At 42.4% G+C, this 11,823-nt stretch overlaps 1 protein-coding gene across 1 annotated transcript; it reads left to right on the plus strand.

Annotated features, from left to right (window-relative positions):
• The first annotated feature begins 288 nt into the window (after positions 1-288).
• On the plus strand, positions 289-11,016 carry hacl1 (2-hydroxyacyl-CoA lyase 1). Its single transcript, XM_075465337.1, has 17 exons — positions 289-477; positions 683-787; positions 882-922; positions 1,001-1,081; positions 1,167-1,239; positions 1,314-1,391; positions 1,523-1,617; positions 1,719-1,831; positions 1,970-2,105; positions 6,686-6,791; positions 7,118-7,201; positions 7,302-7,403; positions 7,493-7,647; positions 8,048-8,206; positions 8,308-8,415; positions 8,503-8,689; positions 10,463-11,016. The coding sequence occupies exons 1-17, from the start codon at positions 427-429 to the stop codon at positions 10,493-10,495; spliced, it is 1,707 nt and encodes a 568-aa protein (XP_075321452.1). The 5' UTR covers positions 289-426; the 3' UTR covers positions 10,496-11,016.
• The last annotated feature ends 807 nt before the right edge of the window (positions 11,017-11,823 follow it).

Consider the following 11,823-nt stretch of genomic DNA (forward strand, 5'->3'; position numbering starts at 1 on the left):
GCGTTTCATGCGTTCAGTGTACTGGAATTGCGTTTGCTCTGTGCTGAGCCCAGAAAATACTGCCATTTAAGTTGATAGAAAGTGAAAAGTGCCATCACTGCCTAAGCTTTTTGGTTTCAGATTTTTCAGGACTTTTAATAATGCAAGTCACTCGTTAACTGAGGACGATAAACAATCCCACTATTGCCCCGTGTGTTTGTGTGTGTATTCCTTTAACCCAGCCTGGGTGAGGTCACACGCAGCGTCTCTGGTGATTGGCTTATAACTAGGAAGTGGTGTGGAGAGGGCGTGTCCGCGGGTGGTTACGTTGAGAGAAGAGGCAAAGTTGAGGCAGTTCAATAAGTAACCAGCCAAAGTAACGGGTTGAAACGACAGAGTATGAAAGTTTGGTGTTAAAAAGTATAGAAAACATTTTGCTGAGGAGTCATGGACGAAGTGACAGGCGCTGAGCTGATTGCTGAGTCTCTGAAAACTCAGGTAAGATGGTTTGGAAACGTGGAACATAATTAAATGTAATGTGAATGCTCCGCAAACTATGTCAAAGTTCAAGTGCTATGTGGTCATGTTTGGCAAACTTTTAATGTATGACATTCGCTTAACTCACACTTTCTTAAAAAAACTGGTTGATCTCAGCATGCTGAGATAAGATGAATTTTGCGGTGAGATATGTTTCTCCCTGCAGAATGTGGAGTACATGTTTGGGATAGTTGGTGTTCCTATCATTGAGGTGGCCATGGCTGCTCAGGCTGCTGGGATCAAATATGTGGGGATGCGCAACGAGCAAGCGGTAAAAAAAAAACATAGTGATTGATGAAGCTCAATCTGTGACACAAGTATTACACTGTAATTCTGATACATCATAAATATCTGTCCCTCCACAGGCGTGCTATGCAGCATCTGCCATTGGATACATTACAGGGAGGTAAGACCTTAAGCTACTGAACAGAATAAAGTGAGCAGCTGCTGTCTCTCTTTTGTAACTGTGGTTATCTGAACCCAGACCCGGTGCCTGCCTGGTGGTGTCCGGTCCTGGACTCATTCATGCTCTGGGTGGGATGGCCAACGCCAACATGAACTGCTGGTATTACTCCATAAATAAACTTTTACGCCTCACATGCACACTTTAGGGTCGTGTTGTTTATAAAGTGAATGTTGCTTTTGTGCAGGCCGGTGGTTGTTATTGGGGGGTCCTCGGATCAAAACCAGGAGACAGCTGGAGCCTTTCAGGAGTTCCCTCAGGTAAGGCACACCTTCCCGTGGATTTTCACCTGACAGGGCTTCACGAAGCTCATGCTGACTTTATATGTTGCTAGGTGGAGGCATGCCGCCTGTACAGCAAGTTTTCTGCCAGACCGAGCAGTCTAGAAGCTATCCCCTCAGTCATAGAGAAGGTTTTTACATTACCTGTCTTTATCCTGGTTTACAAATGCATCCAAGTGACTTCCAGTTGAGGTTTCGCACTGCTGGATGATGGTAAAAACAGATGTGAAGGAAGTTTTGTGGTGTTTTTGGTTGCTCATAGGCTGTCCGCACGAGCATATATGGCCGTCCAGGTGCTGTTTACGTTGACATTGCGGGGGACATGGTCAATGCTAAAGTGGACAGGAGCAAAGTCAGGTTTGTTGTCGTTCTTAAATTACTTATTGAAATGTTTTTAATGCATAACAACACTGCTGCAGCTCAGGTACAAGACACTCAGAGAACTGTCTCTGTTGCAGAGAAGCCAGCTGCTGTCCACCTCCACCAGTGAGTTTGGCTGACCACGCTGCAGTCACTGAGGCCATCTCTGTGTTAAAAGCAGCCAAGACACCTTTAGTCATCATTGGGAAAGGTAACGCGGAGGCAAACATTTGCTGTTTCTGTTGGAATCATCACACTGGTTAAGCTAAAAACCCAGACTTTGTTTCATCACTGGTGAAGAAGTTTGAAGTTTGAATCACGATGATTGGAATGACGTTGTTCCTGACAGGAGCGGCCTATAGCAGAGCAGAAACCGTGCTGCGGGAATTTGTGGAAATAAGCAGCTTGCCGTTCCTCCCCACCCCAATGGGGAAAGGAACCCTGCCCGATGATCACCCCAACTGTGTGGCTGCTGCCCGCTCAAGGTCAGCCACACTCTCTAAACTAAGCAAGCTGCTTAGTTTCGATAGTCGCAGCAACATTTGATTTTTAAATAATCTCAACCACAACTCTCGTATTAACTCTATAGTTATGAATGAAAACTGCATACTTTTGCACATATTTCCCAAACGTCAGGGTCAGGTTTATAAAACAAACTTTATATTCCCCAGAATTAGAGTAAATAGCTGTTTAGTTTCATGTTCCTGACAATAATAGGTCCAAGGTTCAAGGTTTTTTATCTGCCATTTGTGCATAAACCAACAGTCCAAACACATTGGAATTCTTGTGCAGAGGCTCTCTCGTCATCCAGAAACCTAAATAAGAAGTATGAAATATAGAAATAGATAACATTGGGCCTAAATGCCTTTGCATGTTTTTGATTCAAAGAATCAGAAAACATGGAGGTTATCATGTTTATACCATACCCACAGGCCAACACATTTCTAGATGGAATCATAATTGTACACCACAGAAAAATAGATTTATGTGTTTCCAGGCAACACGTAGCTAAGTAACCAGATGCTCACAAGGCCACTTGTCACTTGTACTTTCCTTTAAAGCCAGGAAAAGGAAAATTGACATGCATTCTGTTTCATGATTTCATCACAGCTGTCTGCCAAGGTAAGGCAAAGTTACAAAAGCTCTCACACACACAGGCTGCCTTCCTCTGATTTTCAGACCTTTTCAAGTTATGTGGACTGATAAGAACAGAAGTAATCTGAGTCCAAGCTGAGTCTGATACATTATTAAATGTGGAAAATGTGGAAAAATGTGGAAAACTTGCCAGGGTGTGAATGCTATATGCTATTCTAGTTCTAGAATGTGCCGCCAAGGGTGGCAGCACGTTGGAGTAGCTCTGTACCTCACATTGAGATTTATTTTTTTTTCTAAATTTCATTCCTGTTTTTTCTTGGAAGAAATTGCATTTTTTTGGACAACTTTTCCTTCCTGCCTTGGATGCTGTGCAGCTGGATTGATTTTTCCCAATACTTTTGTATATTTTGCTCTTTTGTTATGATGCATAACCATAGCAACAGGGTGGTTTACAACAGGGAGCAGCTGATTAACATAGGAAAAGCAGAAATAATTCGACAACTGAAGCCAGAAATCCCACTGGAATTGAAAAGGAGGCGTCGTGGATGCAGAGCAGGAGCAAAGAGGAGAGAAAGAAAGAAGAAGTTCAAACCATCTCTGCCATCCGTCATCATGGGCAATGTAAGATCGTTAGCTAACAAGTTGGATGAACTTCTAGCCTTGACAAGGACTCAGCAAGAATATCGGGAATGTAGCATTATGTGTTTTACTGAGACATGGCTGCAGGATCATGTCCCCGACTCCAGCGTCTCTCTGCCGGGCTTCCTGACTGTACGAGCAGATCGAGATTTAAAGAGTAGCAGGAAAAGGAAAGGGGGTGGATTGGCAGTGCTTGTCAACAACAGATGGTGTCACCCAGGACATGTTACTGTGAAGAGTCGTCTCTGCAGTCCTGACATTGAACTATTGGCAGTAAGTTTTTGTCCATATTATTTGCCAAGAGAGTTCACCAGTGTTGTTTTGGTGGCTGTTTACATTCCACCCTCAGCTGTTGCCGACACTGCATGTGATGTCATCAGTTCCGTTGTTGCTAAGATACAGACACAACACCCCAATTCTTTTGTGGCAATATCTGGTGATTTTAATCATGCCTCACTCTCTGCTACACTGCCAACTTTTCAACAGTTTGTCAGCTGCTCTACCAGAGAAAACAAGACATTGGATTTGTTTTACACAAATGTCAAGGATTCATACATTTCCAAATCAAGACCTCCCCTGGGAGAATCAGATCACAACCTTGTTTTTCTCTGTTCAGCATATAAACCCCTTGTCCAGAGACTACCTGTCACAAAAAGGACTATTAGAAAGTGGTCACAGGAAGCTGAAGAAGCCTTACAGGGTTGTTTTGATGCAACCGATTGGATTTCTCTTTGTAAGCCACATGGAGAGGACATTAATGCCATGACTGAGTGTGTGACTGACTATATAAACTTCTGTGTGGACTACACCATCCCCACCAGAACAGTGAGATGCTTCCCTAATAACAAACCCTGGATCACCAGTGAGCTAAAGGAACTATTAAACAAGAAAAAAAGAGCCGTTAGGGAGCGAGACAGGGAGTTACTGAGGAGTATACAGAAGCAGCTCAAAGTCAAGATCAGAGAGAGCAAGGAGGTGTATAGAAAGAAGCTTGAGAGTAAACTGCAGAGGAACAATATCAGAGATGTGTGGTCAGGAATGAAGAAGATCACAGGCCTCAAGCAGAGGGAGGATCGGATGGATGGAAGTCTGGACAGAGCAAATGAGCTGAACACATTCTTCAACAGGTTCAGTTCAGGAACAAGCTCACCATCCTCCCCTCCTGTTCCCAGCCAAAGAGACATCCCACCCTCCTCTGACCCACAGCTTTCCTGTAACATCTCCATCTCCACCTCAGTCATGGATTCTTCTGCTTCCACTAGTTTGTCTTCAACCCAATCAGGAGATGCTGCTGTCCCCTTTGCCTCCCCCTCCCACTTTTCTGTTTCTAGAAGTCAGGTGAAGAGGCAGTTGGAGAGACTGAACCGGAACAAGGCTGCAGGTCCAGATGGTGTCAGCCCCCGAGTCCTGAAGGCCTGTGCAGAGCAGCTCTGTGGGATTCTGCAACACCTTTTCAACCTTAGCTTGACCCAAGAGAAGGTACCACTGTTGTGGAAGACATCCTGTCTGGTTCTGGTACCAAAGAAAACTCATCCTTCAGACATCAATGACTACAGACCTGTTGCCCTGACATCCCACATCATGAAGGTCCTGGAGAGACTCCTGTTGACCCACCTGTGTAAGCAAACCAGCACATATCAGGACCCCCTGCAGTTTGCTTATCGCCATGGAGTTGGAGTTGAAGACGCTATCATAAACCTGCTTCAACAAACCCACTGTCATCTGGACAAAGCAGGCAGCACTGTGAGGATCATGTTCTTTGATTTCTCCAGTGCATTTAACACAATCCAGCCTGATCTGCTTCGTCTGAAACTCCAGAAGACTCAGGTGGAGGCCTCAACAATTACCTGGATTAATGACTACCTGACAAACAGACCACAGTTTGTCAGACTGAAGAATTGTGTGTCTAACCAGGTGATCAGCAGCATAGGAGCACCACAGGGGACTGTACTCTCACCATTCCTTTTCACTCTGTACACTTCAGACTTCCAGTACAAGTCAGGCTCCTGTCATCTACAGAAATATTCAGATGACTCTGCAGTGGTCGGGTGTATCAGAGATGGACAAGAAGCTGAGTACAGAGAGCTGGTGGACCGCTTTGTGGCATGGTGTGGGAACAATCATCTCATCTTGAATGTTAACAAACAAAGGAGATGATTGTAGATTTCAGGAGAAACAGGGTCAGATCAAACCCTGTTTCCATCATGGGAGAAGAAGTGGAGGTGGTTGAGGAATATAAATACCTTGGTGTTCATGTGGACAACAGACTGGACTGGAGACACAACAGTGAAGCAATCTACAAGAAAGGACAGAGCAGACTGTACTTCTTGAGGAAGCTAAGGTCCTTCAAGGTTTGCAACAAGATGTTGCAGATCTTCTACAAGTCTGTTGTTGAGAGCGTCATTTCCTCTTGCGTCATCTGTTGGGGCAGCAGCATCAGAACCAGGGACCTAAAAAGACTCAACAACCTGATAAAGAAGGCTGGTTCTGTTCTGGGGACGACTGTGGAACCTCTGGAGACAATAATGCAAAGAAGGATTTTGCATAAAATCAAGAGAATTATGGACAACCCTGAACATCCTCTCCATGAGACTGTTATCGGAAAACAGAGTCTCTTCAGTCAAAGGCTTCTTCAGTTTGGATGCAAAACGGACCGCTACAGGAAATCTTTCCTGCCCACAGCCATCAGCATCTATAATAACTCCTTGATTTAATTGAGTTACATCAACATTTAATTTCCCTCTGGGATAAATAAAGTATTTTTGAATTGAATTGAATTGAATTGAAACAAAGTCTCTCTCTGGCAGTTATGCTCCAAAAACCAATATTTCTTCCTACAAATTGTAGATTTTGACTTTTTGCCAGTAAAAAAAACTCCCATGCCCTTAAAATTGCTCAAGATATTACGCTGCTTCTTCTTCCGCATTCAGTGAACGGGGGATCTATGAATATGCTCATCAGGCCCTGCTTCCCCTTGTCTCTGCTAAGCAATGACCAATTCCAAAACTGGTGTTATTCAGACATACTTTTATATATCCCTTGTGTCCTGACTGTACGTTTGATAAAGCTTAGTTAAAGAAAAATAAAAAATTCAGGCCCACACCTTCGAACCATAGTGCAATTTTCAACAAAAGCCAAATCCTAATAAGTAGTTTGATTTGATTTCCTCTCTAGTTGATTTATGACTTCTAGATTGATGCTGCAAGCTCTATAGCTGATGATAATGTCTAATTAGTTTCTCGTGTCAAGGTAATGAATGAACAAATAATTTTAGACGTAGTCAGAAAAAGTCTCTTAACCCAGTGGTTTATATCTTTTTACTGTTACCAAGAGCTCTTCTCCAGGCTGATGTCATCCTTCTGCTCGGAGCCAGACTAAATTGGATCCTGCATTTTGGTATGCCACCCAGATTCAACCCTCATGTTAAGATCATCCAGGTGTGTAAACGGCTGCCAGGTTTTCTGGGATTTGTTACATACAAATCCCAGAAAACAGTAGGCGCTACCTTTCAGATTCAAAATACAATTGTGCGCTTTGTCATGAAAATGAAATTGAATTAGAACTTTTCCTATTAACTTAGATTAAATGAAAGAATACTTTATTCATCCCAAAGGGTAATTATTTTTGTTGCAGTATATCCGTCACCCTTTTATAAGCTATGAAAGAAAAGTTTTTAGCCACTTTTTCCTGCACTTTAATTTGCTGGTTCTGCAAATGCTGTATCGTGACAACATAAAATAAATAAATTATGCTCCTCTTGCAGGTCGACCTCTGTGCTGAGGAGATGGGTAACAATGTGAGGCCAGCTGTTGCTCTCCTGGGTGACATCAGCGCTATTGTCACTCAGGTGATGAGATTGCGATTTGTGTAAAGACGCACTATTCCCGAACAGCTCCACACACAGTGTTTGTTGTTTTTTTAAAAATCGTTTTTCTTCTCTTCTTCAGCTCCTGACGTGTGTCCGCAAAGACGGCTGGAAATATCCTTATGATGCTGTGTGGTGGAGCACGCTGAAGAGCAAGATGGCTGCCAACGAAAAAATATCCAAGGTTGGTTTGACTCACTAGCTGTTACGAGAAGTATCTTAAATCATGTCGGATACAATATTGCAAGATTGTCTCTTGTTTTTGTCCTCCAGTCACTCGCTCTTCAGGCAACGTTGCCCATGAACTACTACACAGTGTTCCATCACATGTCCCAGCTGCTGCCACGTGACTGCATCATTGTCAGCGAGGGCGCGAACACCATGGACATCGGACGCACCATGCTGAATAACCACCTACCTCGACACAGGCAAGGCTCAATGAAGGGGAGCGGATGAGCACGATGGAGTTTTTCTTTGGACCTCCCGTTTGGTTGGGATGTTTGCAGATGTATTCAAGTGTCTGACAATTATCTGTAAATTTGCTAATTATTTCTTGGCAAGGCTTTGTGTGCTTGGGTGGTACTAGTGTGACAAATAGGGAACGAAACGCTGAACTGAAGTAGTTGAATACTAATTCCAAAGCAGTTAGAAAAGAATCAAAAAAAGAAACGCCTAGATACCTTTTCTTTGCAAACAGTTTATGGCCAACAAATAATCATTTTTGAGACACGAAGACACAGCTGACATCTTTGTATATTTGACTGGAGAAGGTCAAATGTGTGCCTCATTTTAGAAGAATGTTGTCACACCAATTCTGATTCTGTGCAGGCTGGACGCGGGCACCTTTGGAACGATGGGAGTGGGCCTTGGGTTTGCTATAGCGGCAGCTGCTGTGGAGAAGAGCAGGAACAAAGGCCGAAGAGTTGTGTGTGTTGAAGGAGACAGCGCCTTTGGATTTTCTGGCATGGAGGTTGAGACCATGTGCAGGTTAGTTCCATTCTAATCATTAAATCCTGTTAAGCACTTTGTTATGCACATTTCACAGTTTTTTCTTTTCTTTTCTTTTCTTTTTTTTGTCTTTTTATCAGGTATAATTTACCTGTGGTCATTGTTGTGGTCAATAATAATGGGATATACAGTGGAGTAAGTCCTGAGACGTGGAAAGAAATGACAAAAATGGGAGATCTGACCTCTATGTGAGTCGCTGCGCAGCACATTCACTGTGGTGGTTGCATTCATGCATGTTATAAGCTGTGGCATAATGAAAGCATGTTCCCTTGTAGCGTCCCTCCTGTGTCCCTCCTACCTGAGGCCCGCTACGATGAGGTCATGGCGGCCTTCGGAGGTCGAGGGTTGCTGGTGAGAACGGTGGAGGAGCTGCGCAGTGCCTTAGAGCTCAGCCTGAGCGACTGGGAGAGGCCAAGTCTGCTCAACGTGCTCATTGACCCTTCATCAGACAGAAAACAGCAGGTACCTACAACCTTTAAAACAGCACTTAGAGGCACCTCAGGGATGTATCAGTCAAAATGAAGGAGTCCCCTTGAGTTTGGATTTTCAGGGCTGCTCATCTTAGTGGCTTCTTTTAGGACGTCACTGATTCAGTGACGCTTCCTATTTCTACAGAGAACTTTTAAAATCCAAAAATAACAAAATTACATATATGACTCATCAAATAGGTTAATGTCCCAATAAACGCTACAAAGATCATCTAAAAGTCAATTTAGCCAATAGACGGCGTATAAAAGATGATATTTGTGCTTTAATTTTTATTACATTTTTAATCTTTATTTTGTTTTCATCTTGTGTTATTTTTACGAGGAGAAAGTCCATTTATGTCACGTGGTAATTATTATTATTATTGTTTTACATCAACTGTAGCAATAATTTATCTATTGAGCCGTGTACGCGTTTCTGTATTTATTTTAGATTCTCTCAGTTTCAGCCCTCCATATTCTTCGTAGTCCGCTCACCTAGATCACCTTTAGTTAAATCAGCTATTCGTCCGAACAAGTGTTTACAGCAGTGGTTGGAAATTGAACAAGTCACCCCTCTTTTGTAACACCTTGAACAAGCATTTACTTCACTTCCTGGCATGCACAGCCAAGCTCTACCTTGTGGTCAGGCGCAGGTGCTACAGCTCTCTTCATACCCAGAGCAACATCCATGGCTGAATCCAGATCATGCCGGTGTAATACTTCCCAAATCCACGACATGTGGACATTTTTAGCTGCCTTTCAAAAAGTGAGAGTTGATTATGCATAACAAGTGATGTCTTCTGGGTTCACCTCAAACATTTTTTTTTTTTATCCATTTCCTGTCCAGTGTCCCTGCAGATTTGATTTGAGAAAACATTTGTTCAGTCACACATTAAAACCACAGGCTGAATGTTGTGTTGGTTTCTCCTGCATCTGTAACAGCTTTAAGCCATACGGGCACGGACAGGGGCACTCTGGGATGTCCTGAGTGTGTGGACCACGGACATTGCAGTAAAACCTTGGGGTCGTTGTGGGTCATGTTTAATCCAGCGCATCCCGCAGATTCTCCATCAAAAAGGAATTCATTGGGAGGTTGGGGCAAGGCCTTGTTTTGGCTAAACTGTGTTCATTGTATTACCAAAGGTGCAAATAATACCACGTACTCTCTTGTTGTTTTTTCACTGGAAGAAGATGAGTGAGTGACACAGTCAGAGCAGCAAAGCCAGCTGTGATTTAAAGCAACGGTCATTCAGTTTGAAAGTGGCGTGGAGTATCAAAAACTTGACTCTCTTCTCAATCTCCCAGCACAATGCGACTGACGCGCCGTACTTAATATTAATCCATACAGTCCAGGTGCACTGTACAACTGCTGTATCCCATTCACAATCCCTCCAACTCACACCAACCTGACCTTTCTATTTCAAGGGTCCCATAATTAGAAAGCGTAGCCCTCTTTGTTTATGTTGAATGTATCCACGCAACCCTTTTGCAGACATGATTTGAAGGTTGTATGGAGCTCGGAATCCATGGTCCTGAGCTCCGTGGCTGCTCACATGGTGGCCACAAGGAAGACTACACCTTGTTTGGGGTGTGCTGTCACTATTTAAATTTATTCTGTCAGACCTAAAGTTGAGTTTTAGTGAGGAAGAACCCTTTTATGAGTCACTGGATGACAAATTTTATGTTGGTTGGATGGATTCCAAAGTAGTCTATGCGACAAAAGGCTAAATTGCCCTTTAATGTGATGCTAATCTGTCTGTTTTTACAGGAGTTTCCTTGGCTGACACGCTCCAACCTCTAGACATGAATCTCCATCCAGAGCAGCTGTGAGGTTTTTTCCTTGGGAAACTGGGAAACATGAAGCTTTTTTCTTTTTGTTGTTGTGATTGTTTCTATGAAATAACCTAATCTTTCATGATTGCTACTACACTGTAGTAAATAACCGTATCATGCCACAGCAAAATATTCTTAATGCTATTATCTAGTGCTATTTTTTTATGTTGAATCATACATTTCTTTCTACTAAAAAGGGCTGTACCTATGAGTGTCTAGATTGTCATTATTTAGATGAATTGATCAATAAAATGTCATTTTAAAAAAAACTAATACAATTCACTGCTTTTTGTCCAAACAGACCAAAGAAAGAAAAGAAAAAAAAGCTCTCTAACCAGAATACAAAAGATTCAAATAAAGAATAATAAAAATGATTGTATTCGATAACCTGGAACCAAAGACTAGACTTTGCTTGACCGTTTTCCTCATATATTCATAAATTTGCATCCACTACTTTCACAGCTTGTATTGGGAGTCTAATAAAGTGCTTTTGGGTCATTCTGCTTTCATCTGTTGAATGTTTAGTCCACATATAGGAAATATAAAGGAGGGAAATATTAGAGCCCCAGGGGTGTTTTTTAATTTTTTTTTTTATGTAGCTTTATATTTGTTTCAGGAGTAGATTTTGAAAGCTTACAGAAAGTTACTTGTTTTTTGGCCACTTTTGGGTGCCTGTATGTACATATCTGTCCCCATAAGCAGTATGATCGATACACTTATAAGCAGCCTTTTGACCGCCTAAACTAGCTCAGTCTGACACACAAGTCAGTTTATCGACCAAAGTTGATGAATATTTTCCCAATGGCTCTTTTGATTTCTTCATTATATTGATCCAGGAAATTGGTTGAAAATTGTTTCAATTGACGCGGTGCTGTTTAGCTCAGTGGGATGAGCGAGCAGCCCATGTACGGAGGCTCTTTGCCCCTTGGCAGCTGTCCTGGGATTGATTCTGTCCCGTAGCCCTTTGCTGGATGTCACTCTTCCACTCTCTCTGCCCTGTTTCCTGTCATGCTACTTTCAAATAAAGGCCGCTAGAGCCAACAAAACCTTAAAAAAAAGAAAATTGATTGAACTTCCACATAATATCTTCATATGTTTTAGTATTATTAGTTTAATCTCTGCCTTTAAAATCTACTAAACTAATAGAAACACCTTTCTTTGCAGTGCAACTGATGTGTGAGTCTATCACCTTATTTTTTATTTATTTTATTTTTTTTAAACAGCTCCCATATTCACCAAAGAACCTATTTTGAAATGCTGCCACTTGATTTGGTGGAACGTGTGCAGTGAAAATGG

The sequence above is a fragment of the Odontesthes bonariensis genome, chromosome 5 (genome assembly GCF_027942865.1).
Source record: "Odontesthes bonariensis isolate fOdoBon6 chromosome 5, fOdoBon6.hap1, whole genome shotgun sequence".
NCBI classification, from domain to species: Eukaryota; Metazoa; Chordata; class Actinopteri; order Atheriniformes; family Atherinopsidae; genus Odontesthes; species Odontesthes bonariensis.